At 46.1% G+C, this 22,056-nt stretch overlaps 7 protein-coding genes across 7 annotated transcripts; 3 read left to right on the top strand and 4 right to left on the bottom strand.

Moving 5' to 3' along the window:
• Positions 1-62: 62 nt before the first annotated feature.
• Positions 63-1,081, top strand: GL218_08580 (Aflatoxin B1 aldehyde reductase member 2; the record flags this gene model as incomplete). Its single annotated transcript, XM_033585384.1, has 2 exons — positions 63-488; positions 557-1,081. The coding sequence occupies 2 exons, from the start codon at positions 63-65 to the stop codon at positions 1,079-1,081; spliced, it is 951 nt and encodes a 316-aa protein (XP_033440557.1).
• Positions 1,082-1,248: 167 nt separating this feature from the next.
• Positions 1,249-5,547, bottom strand: GL218_08579 (Bifunctional solanapyrone synthase; the record flags this gene model as incomplete). Its single annotated transcript, XM_033585383.1, has 12 exons — positions 1,249-1,541; positions 1,591-1,790; positions 1,854-2,196; positions 2,258-2,348; positions 2,416-2,477; positions 2,549-2,892; positions 3,700-3,889; positions 3,957-4,162; positions 4,235-4,565; positions 4,625-4,715; positions 4,781-5,180; positions 5,246-5,547. The coding sequence occupies 12 exons, from the start codon at positions 5,545-5,547 to the stop codon at positions 1,249-1,251; spliced, it is 2,853 nt and encodes a 950-aa protein (XP_033440523.1).
• A 454-nt stretch (positions 5,548-6,001) lies between these two features.
• Positions 6,002-11,531, top strand: GL218_08578 (uncharacterized protein; the record flags this gene model as incomplete). The annotated part of the gene is made up of 10 exons (XM_033585382.1): positions 6,002-6,286; positions 6,375-6,500; positions 6,565-7,339; positions 7,405-7,820; positions 8,701-8,754; positions 8,809-8,906; positions 8,955-10,150; positions 10,206-10,591; positions 10,652-10,673; positions 10,726-11,531. 10 exons carry the CDS (start codon positions 6,002-6,004, stop codon positions 11,529-11,531), a joined length of 4,164 nt encoding a protein of 1,387 aa, XP_033440522.1.
• Positions 11,532-11,923: 392 nt separating this feature from the next.
• On the bottom strand, positions 11,924-14,299 carry GL218_08577 (Protein unc-45 like protein B; the record flags this gene model as incomplete). The annotated part of the gene is made up of 3 exons (XM_033585381.1): positions 11,924-12,794; positions 12,848-13,558; positions 13,623-14,299. The coding sequence occupies 3 exons, from the start codon at positions 14,297-14,299 to the stop codon at positions 11,924-11,926; spliced, it is 2,259 nt and encodes a 752-aa protein (XP_033440534.1).
• Positions 14,300-15,552: 1,253 nt separating this feature from the next.
• Positions 15,553-17,962, bottom strand: GL218_08576 (Interferon-induced GTP-binding protein Mx; the record flags this gene model as incomplete). Its single annotated transcript, XM_033585380.1, has 3 exons — positions 15,553-15,650; positions 15,806-16,055; positions 16,106-17,962. 3 exons carry the CDS (start codon positions 17,960-17,962, stop codon positions 15,553-15,555), a joined length of 2,205 nt encoding a protein of 734 aa, XP_033440533.1.
• Positions 17,963-18,421: 459 nt separating this feature from the next.
• GL218_08575 (Alpha-ketoglutarate-dependent sulfonate dioxygenase) lies at positions 18,422-19,566 on the bottom strand (the record flags this gene model as incomplete). Its single annotated transcript, XM_033585379.1, has 3 exons — positions 18,422-19,049; positions 19,104-19,246; positions 19,300-19,566. 3 exons carry the CDS (start codon positions 19,564-19,566, stop codon positions 18,422-18,424), a joined length of 1,038 nt encoding a protein of 345 aa, XP_033440532.1.
• A 639-nt stretch (positions 19,567-20,205) lies between these two features.
• Positions 20,206-21,753, top strand: GL218_08574 (Pantothenate transporter liz1; the record flags this gene model as incomplete). The annotated part of the gene is made up of 1 exon (XM_033585378.1): positions 20,206-21,753. The coding sequence occupies one exon, from the start codon at positions 20,206-20,208 to the stop codon at positions 21,751-21,753; it is 1,548 nt and encodes a 515-aa protein (XP_033440531.1).
• Between the last annotated feature and the right edge of the window lie 303 nt (positions 21,754-22,056).

Here is a 22,056-nt window from a genome sequence, read left to right as displayed (position 1 = left end):
TTTGTTGTTCAGCACATCATTCTCTCATCTCGTCGCATTATCATACTAGTATCGTGATGATCATGGCGTCCTCAAAAGCACCACAGATCATATTCGGCTGCGGCGGCCTTGGTAACGAATTTGTCGGTGAGGATGCCGTGCGAGAAGTCTTGGAATTTTTGAAGGAAGCGGGCATAGATCGGCTTGATACAGCCGCCTTGTATCCGCCCTCGGACATTGGTGCTTCGCAACGTCTCCTCGGAAAAGTCGGAGCAGCGCGACTTGGTTTCATTATTGATACCAAAGTATTGATCAGCATGTCTGGCTTCAAAGGGACTCTAGAGCCCGAGAAGATCGCCAAGTCTATCGCGGAGAGCTACGAGGCCCTGCAATTCGGAGATGGTCAACGTATCAATATCTTCTACCCTCATGCACCGGACGTAGCTACGCCCTTGAAAGATCAGGCGGCTGGTTTCGATGCACAATATAAAAAGGGATTATTTGACAAGGTAAGTGTTTCTAGACCTTGCAGAACAAGGGAAAAGAACAGTTAGGTCGATACTGATTCTAGCTATAGCTGGGTGTTTGTAACTTTCCAGCCGATATGCTTGCCGAGTTCATCGACATCTGCGAGCGTGAGGGATATGTTAAGCCGACCGTGTACCAGGGTCTCTACAACCTCATCGACCGCCGACATGAAGGGCCGGTGTTTGATCTGGTCCGTAAGCACGGCATGCAGTTTGTGGCGCACAGTCCAAACGGCAGTGGTTTTCTCCGTGGTGCCCTAACGTCCGGCCAAGTCGAGGGGACGCGCTTCGCTAAGGGTAACATCATGTCAACGGACGCACGGCGGTACGACACTGACAAAAACCACGAGGCCATCCGATTCCTCAACAAGGCGCTTGAGCCGCACGGCATCTCCAAGCCGGAAGTAGCACTACGTTGGCTCGCCTTTCATTCAAAAATAGGGCCACAAGATGCCATTATTTTCGGGTCCAGCAAGCTTGCTCAGGTCAAACAGAATGTGGAGGCAATCCAGAAAGGCCCACTCCCGGAAGATATAGTTGCAATACTGGATGACGCTTGGAATATCATCAAATAGTCTCAAGTGGTACCCAACAAGGAATACCTATAAGCTTATGATTTACTAGGCACTCTCAGAGTTTATTCTTCGCTTATAATAAACTCAATTATTTATATTAATAATTGGTGCGTAGGTAACGAGCCTAGGTGACAAAAGCCTCGGAAATAGGACATAAGCAAAGATCCTCATATATCACGTATTAAGAACCCCCCGTTCTGTAGTTCTTGAAACACCCTATCGGGATCATACCGGGACGCAGCCTCGTGCAGTTTCTTAACATTCTCTGCGCCGAAGCTGGCGAGCACATTCTGCGATGCGCCGGCAAATGTGGGAAATCGAAGTTCCAATAAGAGTCCGCTATCGACGGCTATTTTTTCGACTCGCTGCAAAACTAGGTCCAGTGCGTTCCTCACGGCTTCGTCGTCTTGGTCCTGCTTCCAGTCGCAAGCAAAGATCCAGCCTAGAACAGTAAGCTTACCTAGACATACCATTACCGCTCTTAGGAAGCCACTGGATTGAGAACTTACAGGATTGCGGAACCTTTTCTAGCCCCAAAACGTTACCGCCGCGGTCCTCCCCAGCCCTCACAGCCTCTTGAGTAAGGGGCTGAATGGTCCAGTGCAGATCAACCGTGCGAGGCAACTTCTCAACGATATCCTTCCAGAGTCGATGGCCTTTTTCGTAGAGTTCGCACGATATTTTGGTCGTCATAGTGGCATATGCATGTCTGGGTACTTTAGCACGAGCATGTAAAGCACGGTAAGCATAAGTAAAGGGATATCTGGCCTACTTCATGTCTTTCTCCTTATAGGCCCATTCCTGTAAGATCTCAGCCAGGGTGGAGAAGGTTCCATTGGACGTAGGCACCGCCGCGCCAAGAAAACTGGTTAACTTGACGATAGGATCGAAGGCACCGGGGAATTCGGCAGGCCAATCAGCGTAAAAAAGACCAACGGCGATGAAGTCCCTCCGAGTATTGATGAACATACCGATCTTGGGATCCTTTTCCATTGACTCCTGGACCTTGGCGAACGCATTAAGCACGTTCTCGTAATCAGAGGGGTCGTACATATTTATGGTGTACTGGACTTTTATGAGAGGGTACGCTTGGAGGCTTACTCCTGTGACAATTCCTGGGAGATGTGAGAATATGTCTGACAAGTCTATAAGGGATTGGGGGGGTAAGCGTCATACCGAAGTTGGAACCTCCTCCCTTGAGAACAAAATATAGATCCGGATAAGTTTCGGCATTGGAATTTACGATGGTGCCGTCTGCAAGGACTACCTATTTAACATGAAGAGGCATTGTGAGGATCAATGATTTTCAGGAGCTAGTTTTGCTAATTACTTACCTCAAAGTTCTTGACGTTATCTACACCCAAGCCGTAAAGGCTAGAGAAAACTCCTTGGCCACCTTGAGTAAACATATTCAGCTATGCAACACAGGATGTTGTTTGTGCAATAGAAGGGGGAGAATAAACGCACCACCGAGAAGAAAGCCAGAGAGTCCAACTTGGCCTTCTCGAGCGCCTACGACTGACAAATTCTTCTTTTCTAGCCAAGTGAACGTCTCGGACCAGGTATTGCCCGAACCCATACGAATGATATTGGTTTCCTCGTCCAGAGCTTTGGAATTCAACCCACGCAAGTCTAGCACGATACCCGCTTCGCTGGAACCAACACTGCTGAACCCTGGGTTTGCGTTGTGGCCTGCTGATCGAATGGCAAACTTAGATCCTGTGCTTCTAATGACTGAGAGGGCCTTGGCGACTTCTTCAGCGCTGCTTAGGCATACGTACGCTGCAGCTGGAATCCGACTGGTGACTGACCTGTTGGGAATAGAATTAACATTGGGAATCACATATAGATAATCATCGTATATACATGAAGCCACTGCATAAAAGTATCACCCATCCGCCTGGGCAAATATTTGAAGGGGGTAAGCTAGGTACCTAACTAGTAGGTAATCATCTTGGTAGGAAAACCTGGAGGTAAAATATTAAGTAATTCCACGAGTGAAATAGGACCTACCAACTACGGCGAACCTCTCCCTCGTACTCGATATCCTCTGGACAAACCACTCGCCCTGGGAATACCGCCTTGAGTTGCTCACTTGCAGCATATTCCCGAGCTAGTAGACTTGCTTCAGCAATCATCTTTGCCAGAACCCAAAGAACCATAAATCTTCTCGAGGGGTCAAGAAAGGGCAGAACGCTTCTTTGCAAAAGCTATATCAAAAATTATTAAACAGGCCTCTTAGGTCATAGCGATGACCAAGTTGAGGAGAGCTTTCTACCAAGCCAAACTCCTACGACGATGGGTCCAATAGAGTCATCCTGCAGTGATACGTAACACCATAAATACGGCCCGTTACTATTTGGGCAAGCCCGGGCCATGATTTATTCGAAACTCGGGATACTATTTATAAATCAACGTCCCTACTAAAGATCACTTTTCTTCTAGCAGACATCACCACAACTGGACGTAATGCATGGGTTTTCCAAAGGTGCTCGCTGATATCATGAACGTAAATAAATTAAAATATCCTTAAACTTGATTATGCTTTAGTCAACAGAAACCCTCCATGCTGTAGGTGTTGAAAAACCTGGTATGGATCGTAAGTTTGACTGACAGACCTCATTCTCTCCAGAGAACCATAGGATCCCAGCACATCTTGATTGGGTCCAGCGTCATTCATATAGTGAAACTTTAGATCGGTGCCAAGCTGTTGTCCCGACGCGGTGATGTCGTCTTCCAGGCTTAGTAAAGCCTGTGCTGCTTCTTCATCGTAATTGGCATCCGTCCATGTGATCATGATCTCGAGCACTGTCAATTTTTACATTAGCATATCAAACAAGCAAATACTGTGACAGCGTCGTAGATTTGTACTTACAGCAATGGGTGTCTTGTGAAAGTCCAAGGGGACTGCCCCCCTGCGCAGATGTCACTGCCACGGCAGATTTGCCGAATATCTGGGGCGCAAAATACAAGGTCGCGTTAAGTCGAGTTTGAACGTCGTTTGAGACGGTCTGGTAACGTTCATAATGATCTAGCAACGTCTTTAGGTCCCATTTGCGATCATAATCCGATATCGCGATCCTAAACACGACAAAGTAAGCCAGGTAGTAGACAAGCGGAGACATGAAAGGGGGCAGCTGGATAATGGCTCACCTTAGTGAACCAAAGGGATTTAAGGCAGATACGGCATCATGGAAATCCACCCATGTCCCTAGGGTTGAGTTAATTATAGATTGGTGGGGAATGTCGTAGAAGTCACTGAATATCTCTGGGCGCTCGGTCAAACCGTTATAACCGAGATATACTGCACCGCCGGTTGGCCCTAGGTTATAAGTAGCTGAGGCGTCGGCGTCGTCCTCGGCGGCTGCTGCGAAGTCAACGGTTACTTGTAGGAGCCTTTCATGCTGAGAGGGATCGAACAATAGCCCTTCGAACCATATCTGACCGTTTTCAACCGTTTCTACATCGAATCTCGTCACAATTCCTAATGTCGCGTTAGAAGATGGTTGGCATCAAGAAGAATTACAACATTCACTAGCATACCAAAATTAGCACCGCCGCCTTTCAACGCCCAGAACAAGTCCTCATTTGATGATTTGTTCGCATTCACTATAGAAGAATCTCCGAGGACAACCTGTATCGGGTTATGTTAGATGTGTCGTATAATAGTACTCGCTAGAAGGATTACCGCCGACATACCTCATAGTTGACGACCTTTGTGAAGGCCATTCCGTATATGCTAGACCAATAGCTCAAACCGCCACCAAGAAAAAAGCCACCAACGCCAATGTCATTGGCACGGCCTCCAACTATCATCTTGCCGCTAGAACTAAGGATCTCATACACTCTGCCCCACCGGTTTCCAGGGCCGATAGCAGCAAGCTTGCCATCTGAGCTGAGGGTTACCTCGTTCAGCCGAGCTAAGTCAATCAGCATTCCCTCTTGTCCAATGCTAGAGAAGCCGATGTTGGGATTATGGCCCCCGCTGCGGACCGAGAACTGGCTTCCAAGGAAGGACGAGATGAGTATCGCATTAGATACATCAAGCGCAGACTGGGGTTGCAGGATACATTGTGGTGTTAACCAGCAGGTCACAGACCTTGAGCACAGATATATGTGTCAATAACTGTCTCGATACGGGGTTCGGCAGTGATGGGGACTAACCAGTTATCATCGACGAGACTCTCATAGTTAGTAGAAGACGATATGTAAAGACTAGAGCCGAAAACAACCCCCCCGACACGACATGCTAAATCTGCTCTATCGGTTAAGCTGAGTTGAGCGTTATTGTCGCTGACATAGGAGGAATTTAGAATAGCGGAAACTTCGGCTCGGGACTCTTGACTAATATCTAGGCGAGATAAAAATTCCCCAATGTTTTCTATAGCGCTATAAACCCTTTGTTGCGTAGATAAAGATGCTACGGCTATAGCCGTTGCTATAATAGTTACCTGGAAAAATCGCATTGCTGGAATTCTTTGAAAACCGGGACACATACTTGCTCACACATGGCATAAGTCACATGAACTTCACATGAACTTAACATGGTTCCATATTATATGCACGCATTACGGGCATCAAAGAGTTTTCGGGAAATTGCGGCTGAGTTTGTCGTGTTGAAAGGGGTATTCTGGGTCCCATTCGGAGTCTTCTTTAGTTCTCGGTCGGAGTTGCTTCTGATTGGCTATTGCATACTTCGGGGATCTCTTTGAGGAAACCCCCAAAGTAATTCCTAAGGTAAGTTACCTTAGGTACCTATATTGTGCCTACCCCAAATTAAGGTAAGCCTTTGTCTAACAGCCACAGGCCAGCTCTTTATAGACACTATCGTCTTTACTATATGTAACCAAACCCACCGTATCCTTTCGTATTGAGATCAAACGAGCGTATGAACCATATTAAACTCTAATAGCTATAGCTATGGGTTTCAACGGCACTCATGTACAGGGCCTGCAAGAACCGGAATGGGGGTTTTTACTCAAACTTAACATGGATTTTCATGATTACGTATCATCGTCAAAGTTCATTAAGTTAACCGGGATCGTGCTTCTTTGGCTTTTGGCTATTGCCATCTTCCAGCCTAAGAGACCCAGGATTCCAGGCGCCCAAGTGCACGGGTCTAGGGGATGGTGGGAACCTTCGTTTCTACTCAAGACTCGATTCATATATGACGCGTATAATATCATCAATAGCGGATACAATAAGGTATGTCAGAGAGACTTGTTCTATATTATGCATTATAGAGTCCCTGCGGCTTCTCTGCCATATGCTTATACCAGTTTCAATATGATAGTTCAAGGATGTTCCTTTCGTGCTGCGCCGTCAAGATACCGACATCCACGTCTTGCCAATGAAGTACTTAGACGAGCTGCGGCTAATTCCAAGGAACGAACTCAATGGGAAGATGGTTCATTACAATGTGGGTGTCTCATTCATGTCCGACATCTTAGCTACTGGGTGTGTGCTTTCTGACTGGCAGGCAGAACTTATTCCGAAACTGGTCATGGGCCTCAGTAATTCGTGATTCTGACTTGCACGTCACCGTGTTAACAAAAAAGCTGAACCCAGATGTGACTAAATACGTCGATATGGCATATGAGGAACTCGAGTACGCCTGGCACATAGACGTACCCGAGCCCATCGAATGGACCGAAGTCGATATACAACACACCATTCGCATGCTTGTCGCCCGCATGTCGGCAAAAGTGTTCGTGGGCCATCCAGCGTGTCGTGATCCTACGTGGCTAAGCCTGACGCTAAACTTCTCCGTGGATCTGTTTCTGGCGAGTTTCACTTTGCGCATGTTCCCGCCATGGATGCACTTCTTGGTCAAGCCATTGATTCCAGCGCGGTGGCGTATACAGAAGCAGATCGACATCGGCACTAAGGTTGTCCGCCAATACATGCTAAAGCGCGAGGAACGGGTCAAGACAAGCCAAAGATCGGATGATGGAACGCTATTTGAGTGGATGATCGACCACGCGGTGGGAACTGAAGGCTCGTTGGAAGAACTAGCTGCCCGACAGTGCATCCTGACACTTGCGAGCATTCACACGACGGCTATGACAGTGTCCAACGCTCTATTTGACATTGTTGCTCACCCCGAGTGGATTGCCGTGCTAAGAGACGAAATCGATGAGACGCTCAAGACCCATGGTGAGCTCAATCAAAATATGCCAATCAAACCGTGGCTCAAGCATCTAGAGAAGATGGATAGCTTCATTCTCGAAAGTCAACGACATAATCCGGCGATCCTATGTAAGTACAATACTGTGTGTCCCCAAAGAAAGACATGGGACATGGTGAGCTAATGTCATCCGAAGTGACACCACAGAGGCTAGCAATGGTGCCTCTAACCTTAAAGGACGGGACTTATATCCCAAAGGGGACCCGTATCGCGTGGGCCGGTCCCCAACATGCCTTCGATCCCGTCATCACCCCGAATCCCGACGAATTTGACCCAATGAGAAGCTACCGCAAACGGCATGCCGACAACGGTGAGAATCTTCACAAGTTTATGGTAGGCCAATCTGACCCCGATAACATGTCTTTCGGCTACGGGGGGCAAGTCTGCCCAGGTCGATACTTTGCAGTCGGCGAGATCAAGCTGGTATTTATGCGGCTGCTTCAAGAATTTGATTTTGCCTCACCGAAGGGAAATAGGCATCCCCGGAGCATTCACGCTGACGAAAACGTACTCGTGAATCCCTATGTCAAGGTTATGATGAAGAAAAGAAAGGTAGTTTAAGGGAAAAGTAGACTCCAATTGTATCTATCGATTTCAAAGCGTGTCAGGAGGAATTTCCAACGGTTGTCTATAGATTCCAACTTGGTGTCTTCCTAGCACCCCGAACTATATTATAGGTACTTCTGTTAATACTATGATTTCTCGACAGTATACATAACAATACAAATAGAATATGATCATTCTTATTTTACACGCTTATTCATGATATATAGGTACTACACCTTGTTTGTGAAAGTTATTTGAATTAAAAGTCAAATTTAGATTGAGGAGTTGGAATGGTGTAAGTCGATTGGCTAATGAAATGCGGGCTACGGCACTAACATAGCCCGGATATCTTAAAACCATTAAAATAACAATATTTGTCAAGCCACCGCAAGCCACACTATCCCAGCTCTCATTTACGCGGCACAAGCTAAAACGCGTACTTCGTACAGACTACGTCATTGACACTTCAAACCAACAATTGTATGTCCATGAATTGGATGACTGACTACAACATCACTTCCAATATTATAATTTGCGCATACAATATTTAATACTGTTTACATGCTAGAAGATACTTTCGCTTCGATCCATCTCCGGATCGTTACTAATTAATAGCAACTCGTTATGTTTATATCATACATCTTAGAGTTCAAGAATCTCGGTCACTTGCTTAGACTGCGAAGAGTATAACGCGTTCTGGCTTGAGACGATCGAATCGCGAAAATGGAGTTTGATAGAATCATATATGATACTAACCAAGTTAAAGGTAGCTTAAGTGCTATGGGCGCCAAGGTAAGCATTCTTATAATTCGTGGTATACCTAGTGAGGTAGTCTCTCGTGGAGATCTTCATCTATAAACAAAACTTAACATCTCGTTCGCTATAGCCTAAAGGCTCAGCATCCCTTGCTGCTATTGTCTCTGCATTTGTCCCCACATGGGTAAGTCTATACCTAATATATCTTCAAACTTCGTACACTTGCTAAGCCAGGAAGGTTACGGGTCTCATCTTTGTTGCGATATTCATCGTCATTCGACGCTGGTATCCTAATATCTATGCTCCCCGAACCTTTATCGAAAGTATACCGGAGAAGTAAGTACATACGTCGGACTTATCACCACGATGCTAAATCTCTTATAGGGACCGGACTCCTTCTGCTGGTCGGTCGTATTTCAATTGGGTCCATACCTTGCGCAAGGTTCCGGATAAGTTCATCTTGTATCATCAGTCTCTAGATGCGTATCTCTACCTTCGTTTCCTTCGAACAGTCATCTTCGTCTGCTTCGTTGGTTGTTGTATCACGTGGCCTATTCTTATGCCGGTGAACGCAACTGGTGGTGGTTCCTCAACCGAACTGGACAAGATCGGCATTGGGAACGTCAAGAAAAGGGGACATCTATACGCCCACGCAATAATTGCTTGGGTATTTTTCAGCTTCGTTATGTTTACAATTGCTCGCGAGCGACTTTGGCTCATTGGCCTCCGTCAAGCCTGGACCCTGTCGAAGCCTGTTGCAAACCGCCTTTCTTCACGCACCGTTCTCTTCCTATCAGCCCCAAGAGATGCCCTCGACGAAGGTAATATGTATCGGTACTTTGGAGATGGAGCTTTGCGCCTTTGGCCAGCGACTAAGGTCGACACGCTAGAGCATCTGGTCTCGAAACGTAAATCAAAAATTGAGCAGCTTGAGGCAGCGGAGATGGCTCTAATCCGGAAGGCCAACCATGAAGGTAGAAAACGGATTAAATCCCGGGCACAGGATGGGCATCCGCACTACGATAATCTTGAAGATTCAGTTAAGAAATCCATAAGACCGCGCCATAAACCAGACGTCTCGCCACTAAATGAGAAAGTCGATAGTATCGAGTGGCTACGTGAAAAGATAAAAGAGGAGGAATCAAGCATCGAGAATGAGCGTAATTCATATAAAATTGGTGAGACTAACGGATCAGCTGCAGTATTCGTCGAGTTTAAGACATGTGCGGAGGCTCAGCGGGCCTGTCAGCAAGTCGCGTCTAGCAACCTATTAGCCCTTGGTCCCAGATATACCAGTGTTTCACCCCAAGAAATCATATGGAATAACCTCACCATACCTCCTGCTCGCCGCATCTCAGAAGAGGGTACTGCTCTGGCTATTGTTATAGCTCTGATAGTTTTCTGGTCTATTCCGAGTGGTATCATCGGCTTAATCTCTAACATCAGCTATCTTGCGGATAATGTCGAATGGTTGAGCTTCTTGAAGGATTTACCTGAACCAGTCATCGGCCTGCTATCTGGCTTGATACCTCCATTGGCGACAAGTTGGCTAAGCAAGCTAGTGCCTAGCATATTCAGATGTAAGGATTTAATGGCCCAGATTCAACCGTGGATAGATATGCTTACCAGTACCAGATATATTCAAATCGACTGGTAGCCCCACCAATACTGCTGCTGAACTAAAGGTCCAAAGATGGTACTACATCTTCCAAGTGACACAAGTATTTCTTGTCACTGCAGTTTTCTCCGGGGCGGCACCCGTCGCTGCACAGCTTTTGGAAAAGGCCAAAGATCCCACCTCGATCCCTGAACTACTAGCGAGACAGCTTCCGAAGGCATCAAACTTCTACCTGACGTACTTCATTATCCAGGGCACTACCTCAGCTGCTGATAACTTGCTTAACTATTCGGATCTTCTAAGTTATCTTTTCTACGGTTATTTCTTCGACAAAACTCCACGCCAGAAATTTAACCGATATACAAGTATGAAAGGGATCGCATGGGGCAAGCTGTATCCAAAGGTGAGAGGCATATTAAACCTGCACAATGAATACATATTGATCAGTGCTAACTTTATACAGTTTGCCAACTTTGCAATTATCGGTTAGTATTGAACTTGTTCTTGTCTTCGGTTTTATCCACTTACCCTTCATAGCAATTGCATACTCGTGTATTGCGCCACTAGTGCTAGGTTTCGCGGCTGTCGGACTGGCCCTGTATTACTTCTCCTACCGCTACAACCTCCTCTTCGTCATCCAGCCGAAGATAGATACCAAAGGGCAGGCTTATACACTCGCGTTGCAGCATCTTCTCACGGGTGTCTATATAGCGGAGTTGTCCTTACTAGGTCTTTTCGGCTTGAGAAGAGCAACTGGTCCATCTGTTATAACTGGTTTCTTATTCATCGCGACGATACTTTATAACGTACTAACTAACAGGTACCTTGCGCCGCTTGAACAGTTCCTACCGGCCGACTTAGCTACGCTGACCGAAAGAGACGACGAATCTACGCCGCTATTAGCTTCCGCCGAAGAAGGACAGGCACACTCAACTTCTCGGATTCAGCGTCTAGGACAACAGGCAAATATTCCGAAGCCCATCGCGCAGCGCATTCTAGACCCAATAGCACATTTCTTCGAACCGCAAGTTTTTGCCTCATACCAGGCCATGAGAGCATGGCTGCAAGACGGGGACTTATTTAACAGCGAAGAGGACGTCCCAGAGTACACGGAAGAGCAACTCCAGAAGGCATATTTAAACCCGGCCCTCACAAGTCCAACACCACTGATCTGGATCGCAAGGGATCCGATGGGCGTCAGCCAGAACGAAATTACGGAAAATGAGAAACATGGTCTCAAGGCTAGCGATCAGGGCGCCTGGCTTGATGAGAGGGGTAAACTTAGATGGAGCGTTAAAGAGTTTAAGGAGGTACCAATCTGGAAGCGAGGTGTGACATATTGAGGAAATAAGTTATTTACCTATCCAACGAAGAGATTATTTACGTCCTAATGAAGATGCTAAATTGTTCAAAACGAGAATAGGGGGTTTTACAGTGTTCAACGCAAGTTCTTAGTGGAGAATTAGGATTATGTCATTGTCCCCTTTTTTTTCTATGTGAGGCACCTAGGTACTTGAGTAAGTGCAAAAGAAAAGGGGGGGGGGAATAGTTGAATCGGATAGGTTCACAAAAAAGCGTATGTAGCATACGGATTATTTTAGGTTAACTACCTCCCATAAAATAAGTCTTCGTCTCGAGACCTCGCATTATATCATAAACTCACTTCCCTTCCGAATTCCTAAATGGTCATTAAGGAATATTATCCCTTGTCCTCCCTGCTATGGCAACCTTATACCTACGCAAAACCTGGAAATATTTTACCAATAGTCTCACTCTCACCACAGCATATACTATAGATGATATTCGCATACCCCTTGACAGTATTGCAGAGCTCAGGGGCAAGAACCCCATAAGCCTGCATCATACTCGTGAGTGCCCACAGGATATTTTCATCGGCTTCCCCCCAGCGCTTTATCTCAATCACTGCGTTTTTCCCGGCCCCCATATCCCTCGGCGGGCGGGCCTCAACGACGTATCCGAGCGTCTCTAGCCCCTTTAGAATCATCTCTAGGCCATCAATCAATTTATTTCTTGGGATCAGATCGTTGCCCGCCGCAAAGTAATACCTTGATAACTCGGAGCGCACCACCGGCGGCGCATCCCGTTCAGCTGTGTACGTCTTCTCTAAATCTTCCATCATCTTTCTCGCTCGGCTTAATTGTGCCGGCGAAAAACCGCTCTGCAATAAGAGGTTGAGGGAGAGGAATAACGCCTCACGTTTCTTAATGGTACTTTGAGGCGTGGACTTCTTGTAAAAGCACAGCGCGCAGTTGCAGGCAAACCCCCAGCCGCCTTTGAGCTTCTTCTGGGTTTGGTCATAAGTCTCGTTTAGCCCGGGGCTGCGGTACATAAAGTGCAACTCGGTGTCTGCCTTTAAGTCCTGGGTGGCCCGCACGATTTGCATGTCGCCGATGAAGGTGCGATAACAGTTGGTGACACAGGAATGGTTGATGCGTGATGCGATGGGCCAGATTCCGCACGTGGTATACCCGGCAGACTTTTCCGTTTGCTCTCCACTTTGATTAACCATGGCCAACATGGTCGACTTGTAACTGGTGCGTGGAGCTCCGAAAGAGTTTAGCTGAATTGTTTTTACAATGAGAAATCTACATCCGTGTTAGCATTTTCATCTATTCGATGCAAATTCTAGAGGACTTACGTGTCCACCACGGGGGCACCGTCAACCTCAGATATCGCAACAGGAGTATAGTCACCGTGATATAGCTCAGTGAATACTTTCCCCCCATCATGGTTACGATATAATTTCTGGACAATTTGGGTGATGAGGTTTGCTTGACCGCCCATGGACATGATATTAGTGTGCCAATTCATCAAAACAGTCGTGTTCGATTTGCCAACATTGCTATCATTACCAGCATAACTGTACGCGAAAGCTTTCTCGCATAGTAAAAGCTCCCCTGCCTTGACTACTTTTGTGGTAAACAGCCCCTTACCTCGACCAGGTGAATCACGGACGGCTACCGACCCGACATATGTTGCGCAGTCGATCAAAGGCGGAGTATCTTCAGCCTGCTTATACATGTTATTGAATTGATACGATCCTTTTTCCTCCTCACGAAGACGCTGCTTAACTCGCTTAATCTCGGCCCATGCGCCTGAGTTCTTGGGGTTAGAACGCACAAGGGTCATAAGTTTCTCCAAGCAAGAGCCAAACTTCCCCAGTGTGTAGAGAGCCTTGGCCTCTCGGAATAAAGCTTTTTCAATTAGAGAATCATCGCCCATATTTCCCTTTTGAGCATCTGCGGATGCTTTCTCTGGTCGATCGAGGTAGAGGTTGGTGAGGGACCGATTAAGGTAAGCTAGCTGCTTTTCCTTAGCAGTATTAGCAGCGCGTATCGCATCCGTATACCTATTAGTTTAATAAGTGTTCTGAACTATCAGACGTATAATGTCTCCTACGAATAATTACTCACAGGCGTTCCGCATTGGCCCAATCCTTCTTCTGAACTGCCTCGTTTCCCTCCTTTCGTATGTCCTCAGAGCTCTCATCAAGACTTATAAATCGGTTTCTCCACTCCAGAGGAATACGATTGTCGGTGTCCTCGAGCCAGATAATATCACTGACATGATCGACCCGCAAGCTATACGAACCACTATTAGTAACCTTGAAGAAAGGCTCCTTAATGATGCAAATATCTCGAGCTTTCAGAATATTCTCTTTGGCAACCTTAGATTCTTCGGGTTGGTTGTAGAGCTGAAGCAATACTGCAGTACCCTCCTCGTCTTCAACAATAGCCATGACAGCAGTCATTCGATCGGGTGGCGTCAAGACACGAACCAAAGCATAACTCCCCCGATGATGGATTTCAAGCATCATTTCTGATATCATCAGAGGCTTGAGGTCCTGGGCAGGATGGATACAAGGGGGATAATATGGTGGTACTTGCGACGTGTAGAGCTTGTGATTCATTATGTCACTCACGCCAGCGGAATGGAAAAGTTTCATTAGGAATTGTGAAACAAGAGCGCTGCGTGGTGGATGATCTCGAGGCTTTTCGCCCTTACGAAGCCGTGCTCGCTCTGCATTTTCCTTGCTCTGCTTAATGAAGGCGATATGTTTTTCAGAATCGGAAATGTCTTTGGTGTCCATCGTGACTCTAACTTAATCTTACTATTTGTATTTTTTAAGATCCTTAGCAAGTTCAAATTAGGTAGAAAGATGAAGTCAAGATTAAAGAAAGGGAGGCTAGTTCCTATAGAAAAGCACTTATGGGCGTGAAAATATATAACTACCTCCTATCATGCTCACATCCTACTTTCGAATCTAGAAATGAAAATATTCGTCGAGATATTTCGTGGCTCCAATCACTAACATATGATGGGTAGCCTGCAGGATCGTTTGCTCTAAGTTTCGTTGCCTAAGCTTATTGGGCTATGTAGGTAGCTATCCAGAAACTTGCATTTGTCTTGCAACTCGGGCTACGTCGGCCTGTCCCCGCACCAATAACGGAATAGTCACATCATATTATCGATCATCTCTCAATTTTATACACAGTACCTAGGGGTGGCTACATTGACTAATACGTACCATAATTATCCTAGGAGGCACCTTGGGTACTCAGATACATGCAATGTCAACCCCTGTCATAAAGGGGTAAAGGGGTAAACACGTCTTCAAGACCTTATGTAACATGGCTTCACACAGATCTTCAATTTCTTTCATGCTAACTCCATGCTCTATATATCAAAGATCATAGCTGTAACTGTTAACGAAACCCCTCAAGCTCCACTATGGTACGAGAAAGGAATAGAGATGAAAGTGATAAGATTGGAATGCTGATATACGAAGTTATCACAATCTCTGGTAACTCCGAACTTTTTCCATTTTATCATGGAAAGGCTGCCTAGTCGTAAGATACCTAGGCGATAAAGCCCCTTGGTTTTAAGTAGAACCCTTAGTACCCAGTATTGCAGTTAGTCGAAGGGCATATTGGATTTAATACTGATTCTCTAAGATAACGGATATATTTATGGGCTAACATTCATAATTTCGAGGGTTTCAGTAACCATAGCCCCGGTTCAATACATATATTTGATCGTCTCAACTGCAGACTGTGTATTCTCTCTAATGTACAGATCTATCTTGGGGTCTCTCGTAGAAAGTTATCAACACTTACTGGTTTTTCTCAGTCGCAGAAGATGTACAGTTACCTCCCAATTTGGGTACTATAACTAATATTGGCCTTCATATTCCTCAAGTTGTACACTAAGAGGGTTAAGTCTCATTGAAAAGCTATGGGGAGTCTGTTCCTTCTCTTTTCTTTTCTTTTTCTTCAACGGTTTGGACACGAGAGTCTTGGATTCATCAGATAACTCGAAACTTAAATCATTCAATTCGACGACTTACTCTTCAAAAATTCCAAAATCAGGCTCATTTATCTCCTCTGAAGTTGTCGAGATTGTTGTTTCGTGTACTGGCTCTTCCGGTCGCTCTGGCATAACTAAATTTAGAGCCGGTATATTCCAAGACTATTCTTGCTCAGAAGAAGATTCAGGTGTGTTGATTTCTCTTTCTAGTTTGTCCCAGAAAAGTTAAATTTACTTCAAGCTTAAGGTAAACAGTAAGGGGGAAAGAGGCACCGTTCGGCCAACTTACCAACGCTCGTACGTTTATGATATTTATTTAGGCGCTGTAGTTCCGCCATGCCACCGCTGAGAACGTTCATCTTTTCTGTGAGGAACTTTCGTTCGTCTGCCATTTCCCAACTCTCGGCAGCAATCCTACTCACGGTATCATCGCTGAGCTCAAGTACTACTTCTGGGGTAAATAACCCAGGAATCTTCGAAATAAGACAAGCCTCAACAGCCAACTTGCTAAAGTCATCTATAATTTGCTTCATTGCCACCTGTTACATGATATAAGCTTATGGCTATGAGGGTAGTAAGGGTAACTCACTTTATAATATGCCTCCATCCAGTCGATAGCGTCCGAACTTGAGACAGTCTCCATGTCTTTTTGGGTATGCTTAATAACTAGCTCCAAGCAGTTGTGAATACTTGCTTGCAGCATATCTCTTGGCCCAACTCCGGACTCCCTCAGCCCTCGCATGACATTATTCCGATAGCGATTGCTGCGAATTTTCTGGACGTTGTCTGTCAGATAGTGGTTGTATGTAATTGCGTGACCATCCTCATGAGGCCGCAGGATCTCATCCACCTTGCTATCAAGCTGATGGTTGAGCTGATCCAAACCATCGCCAATCAATTCACCCCAGAGTTTCGCCTTCGTATCCTCATCCACGATATATTCCAATGCTTCATTAACGGTTAAGTTCACAGCTTTGGATATCTCGCTGGAGAAATTTTCCAACCAACCTCTCCAAGGCTTGCACTGTTCGCGGAACAACTCGCTGATTATCAAAGGGTTGTATGTGCCTGGAAGCTCACACCCCCGAGTTCTTTTCATCAGATCCTTCACCTCTAGTAGGTAGTCATCTCGTGAAACCTCTTTAAGGTCATCTCGTGAGGCATCTGTAGCGGAATTCGTTGAGACTTCCTCGACGATCTTTCTTGCATGTCCATCAATTCGCATTGTATGGGCGAAATCAGTCAAGGTGTTCTGCACAACGGCACGCAGCCTTTTTCGGTATCCTATCTCATCTCGAGCGTTTCCAAAGAACTTATCTTGATAAACCCCATCTTTTGCTTCGGTGATGAGATTCGAGAATTGGTGGCTAGCCTTGAGCAAGTACCTGCGTTGTTCAGCAAGCGTGCTACGAGCATCGCCAAGCTTTTCAAGATGGCTCGAGCATTCGTCTAGTCCTCTCTGGATCTCTTCTAGAACTTCCGGTAGCTGCTCGAGTATTTGTTCCTTGAGTACCTCGCTCAGCCGAGTACGTAGACTTGCGGACCCTTTCTGAGATCGTGGTAGTCCAGCCCAGACGCCTTGATCGAAAAACTCCGCCTCTGCTATGTCTCGCTCCTCATTCGTGACATCTCTGCTTTTGAAATCACGGTTTCTCATAACATGCCACCCAAGCCGAAACTTGACGTCCCTATTCCGCACCAATTCGAAGTAGTCACGCTCGCTTGCCGAACCGACGTCGAGCGTGTCCGGTTTTGTGACGAGTCCCAAGGTCCTTTCACCACGAATATCTATCTCGCGTGCGTGCTGGGTAACTTCCTGTAAAGCAAAGTTGCTCTGAGCTGAAACCACAGCCAGTATAATACTCCGTGGATTCTTCATGTACGAAAGTACTAGCGATTGTACGATTGCACCATCCTCAGCCGACTGCTCCCTATTACCGGCACGAAAAAGTCCTGGCAGGTCGACAATTGTCAAATGAGGCTGAGTTGGACCGGATAGTTCGATGCGAAGAATGTCCTTGCAGAAGGTTCTACCTTGATTAGAACCAACTCCCATGGCTTCTTTAGCCTTATCCACCAAGGCTCCAATATTGAAGTCGTCAGGGATCTCGGAGTATTGGAACTTCTCAAGACGTGCCTTTTCTTCGGTCGAGCGATCAATGCCAGGAGAAATAGACACGCGACATTTCTCTTCAGTGTGTTCATTAGTATGTCGTAAGATCAATTCCGTCGCGAAACGTGTACAGAGACTGTCCTTGGTCGGAAAAGTCATGCCTGAAATTGCCTGCAAAACGGAACTTTTGCCCGATGATTGATCGCCGCAGACGACAATCTGAGGAAGATTGACATATCGGTTAATCCCCTTTGACCTCAATTTATCGATAATATCCATCAACGTCTTATGATCCTTAGATTGAAGCGGTATAACCGCTCCTTGTGATGCCATATTGAAACGTCCAATATGAAATGAAGTATCGAAGCGCTGCTGTTCACGAAGACGTTGTTCAGTGTTCTAGTTTAAAGAGGGGAGCTTGGGGCTCGACATCAATAGGAACACAAATGCGTACCTATTAACTAATCATCCCCCCTTTTCAGGTAACCCGACTTCCATGATTTCCTTCAATACGAAGAGCCTGCTTATTAGAGGTACCTATTGATGCAGGCTGCCATGGCGTTAGCATGCCACGTTGAGCACATATGCATGCTCCCGGCATGTAATAATGGTAGCCTGCTTATTTCTCAACTGACTTATCATATCTCGGTGTTAATGATGTGGCTTACAATAAGTACGGCAATAGTACATCTTTTTGCTTTTACAGCTACTTTAGCTATCAAGATCTGACATTCCCACACCGCCTACCTAACCTTAGGTAGGTACATTTGGTATCTTAGAGTTGCTGTTAAATCAGGCACTATCTATCTTCTCCCTAGAAGCGTTAAACTGTTCTGGAAACGCTGGCTCCGGCTTAGAACCGTAAGGTATCATCCGCACCATATGCCGTCTCTCTCCATCCGCAAAGTCAGGTACTGCGCTATGCGCTGCAGTCCTTTGATCCCAAACCACGACGGTTCCCCTTTCCCATTTGACCCTACAGCTAAAATCGAGACTTTTAATATGATCGTGTAGGAACTTTAGGAGGTTGTCCGACTCCTCCGGTAAGAACCCCTCGATCTTGCGAGCGATTGTCGGGTTTACAAATAACGAAGGTTTACCCGTGACAGGATGTTTAATAACTAAGGGATGTGTCGTGTTAACAGCCTCTTTCAATGCACGCTCCGTCCCGACACGAGCAACTTCTCCGACCGAAGCCGACGTATGATAGAGACTTAATCCTCCGAGGAGTTGTCTAAAGGCAGGTGACAATGCCTCATATGCTGCCGTTAGGGATGTGAAGGCCGTGTCACCACCACCAGATTCGGGAATTTCAAGAACCCAGAAAAAGGTAGTTGAAGGCACATTTGGTGTGAATGTCTGGTCGACATGCCATAGGTCGTACGCTGTGCGAGGGCCTAGAAGCGTTCTAAGATTGCCACTGCGATCGCATTAGTGTACCCAGCCTGTATCTATCTAGACTTCGCACACTTACGCGGTTTCATCCGCATACACTACATGGAATTCTGGACTTGTTCCCGCAGGATATCCCATCGTAGGATGTTTATGCAAGGGTCCGTAGTACTTCACAATGTCTCGCTGTCTTTCGAACCCAATGTCTGCGAAGTCCTGATCCCTCTGCATCTTAACGTTAGTAATGCTTTCATCGACGTCTCTGATTCGAGCCTCACAAAAACCAAGACGCCCCTCTCAGCTGCTAGTAAAGCAACTTCGTCTAGTCCTGCCGGAGGAAGCTGACTGAGCTTAACGCCAGTGATCTCTGTCCCGACCCTCGGCGTTATGTTTGTTATCTTCGCATTCGCTTTAAAAATAGCCGGCTTCAGGGGGTCGGCGCGGCTACCCGGCTCGTCCGCCTCAAATTGAGGGACATCCAAGGTAGGCATATACCCATCTGGCCTGGTTGGAAGATAAGCTGGATACAGAGGATCAGATGACATGTTGATAATTTATTCCTGACTGCGCATGTTGTTTGAAATGAAAAATCACTGGAGTGCTAGTTACTGGAGATATGTGAAAGTTCCAAGGTCCGTACCGGAGCCCAAGCTTTCTACAAACATGCTATTATCACCGTTTACCGGCCGAATTTCCCTAAAAGAATCTAGCTCGGTCTTTGCATTCCCGAAATGATATAGTAGATCTAGATCCCAGTGGGCCGTCAATCGGGCCCGACCCGGATTAGATAGGTCAGCCTCCATTACGACATCGGTATGGTAGATGACAGCATCTCAGGTTGAGTGAAAGAGAATCCAAACACTGACGGTACGGTTCCAATAGCTATGAAATATTATTACTGAAGCTATATAAATAAGGATATTTATTCTATAGGCCATACTAGTGTTAAATAGGCCAACTCTCAATGCCATGATTCTAGCTTGAATGTCACCATAAGCCGGCCCATGGTAAGTCCTTGGCTTTTTCTAGGCGGGTTCGTACAGATAATTAGCATATTTCCGATACTATACCGAGACATGTTTTAAGACTCAGTCCTCTTGAGAGTTTTAATGTCCCCCAATAATGTCTAACTGATAGTTTTTTTCTCTTTCATCCATTTTCAACACCCTCGGATGACTGCAGTCATGGCATTTACTCCATTAAGCGAAGATACGGGCAAACCAAGCCCTGACAGTCAGGCCGATGTGTTACATAACGCATCTCCAGCATGGCTCGGAAAGATACACCCTTATTTCAAGGACCCAGAGCATGTCGTAGTTTTCAAACTTGACGTCCTCCTGTTGACTTGGGCCTTCGTCGCTGGTTTGATGAAAGATATGGACCAGTCAGCAACAACGCAAGCTTATGTCTCAGGCATGAAAGAATCGCTCTCGCTCTATGGAAACGAGTTAGTCGAGTTCACCACTTATTTCTCCATTGGCTATGCGCTCTTTATCGTTCCAGCTCAGATGATACAGACCCGAGTTCGCCCCTCAATCTTTCTACCAATCTGCGAAATCATTTGGGGTGCACTCACTTTAGCGACATATAAGGCGCCCAATGCAAAAGCCATTTTTGGGTTGAGGTTCTTCTTGGGTGTTTTTGAGTCAACGTCTTGGCCCGGCCTCGTCAGTCTAATCTTCAACTGGTATACACCAAAAGAGCTTGGCAAACGACTAGCCATATTTGGTGTCAGCGGTGTGGCTGGCAATATGTTTCTAGGGATTCTACAGGCTGCGCTCTATAAAAATCTTAATGGAGTAAATGGTCTTGAGGGCTGGCAATGGTTATTCATCGTCTCTGGCGTTATGACGATGGTGTGGGGAGTTATAGGATTTATGGTCATCCCCGACTCTCCTAAGATCACTCGAGCTCTCTACTTGAACTCTTCCGAGCGAAATTTAGCATGTACAAGACTCTCTAAACAGGGAGTGACGACTTCAGAGCTAATCCCATTCGATCTTCTCGTTCGAAAGCTCCGCTCATTACTGAAAAGCCCCCTTACGTACCTGTTCATCGCAGCCTACCTTCAATTCGCCTGGTCGCAACGCGCCAACTCGTACTTCCTACTATATCTCAAAGGTGTCACGGACGCGACTGGGAAACCATTATATTCGACCTACACGGTGAACCTCATCCCTCTCGGTGGCTATGCTATCTCAATCGTCTGCAACATCGCGCTAAATGCACTTAGTGATTGGAAAGGCTGGCGGTGGCAAGTCTCATGCGGTGCCGCAGCTTTACAGCTAGTAGCAACCTCTGTTCTAGCCGGATGGCCTAATTCGCATGCTACAATCATGACCTTCTACTTCCTCACTTTTGCTACGGCTGCTTGGGGTTACGCACTCATCGCGTGGCTTGCGGAGATACTACGAAAGGAACCTGAGGCGCGGTCGATCATCGTAGCCATTGCCATTACGTTGGTCTACGTTGGGCACGCCACAATCCCGCTTCGCGCATGGCGAGTGTCTGACTCCCCTACATATCCAATTGGGTTTCCACTAGCTGCAGCATTTTGCGTAGGGAGTATAGTATTTATGCTAGGGATGCGATTTTATGTTCATAAATATCCAAACCTATTAGAATGGGGGCTAGACTGGAGAGAAAGGCAAGATGGCGCTGTTGAGGAGGCATCCGATTCCGACCATGCGAATGCGAAGCAAGTTACGAGACAAACAACAAGAGAGATTTAAGCACCAATGGTTAGGTTAAACTAGGAAGAATATGTTACTATTTATAACAAAATTTCATCTATATTTGTCGGAAATAACCGTTATAGTTCAGCAGTATCTAATGACTGCTGCTCGGAAAGATACCTATTTACCCCAAATAATCCACTCGTCTTTCTAACCTGCAGACAGCCTACGGAGTTTCTATCATGCTTAGGATTGACTTTACTCAATTATTTAATAGAGAAATACGTAAGTATGTTTCAGCTCACAGAGGACAATATGTGTGCTAAGATGGCCCCCTTACCTACCTATTCAAACCGGCCG

Source organism: Daldinia childiae, assembly GCF_008694065.1.
Source record: "Daldinia childiae strain JS-1345 chromosome Unknown Scaffold13, whole genome shotgun sequence".
In the NCBI taxonomy this organism is placed as follows: domain Eukaryota; kingdom Fungi; phylum Ascomycota; class Sordariomycetes; order Xylariales; family Hypoxylaceae; genus Daldinia; species Daldinia childiae.
The sequence above is the reverse complement of the archived record's forward strand: the minus strand, read 5'-3'. Positions and strand labels throughout refer to the sequence as shown.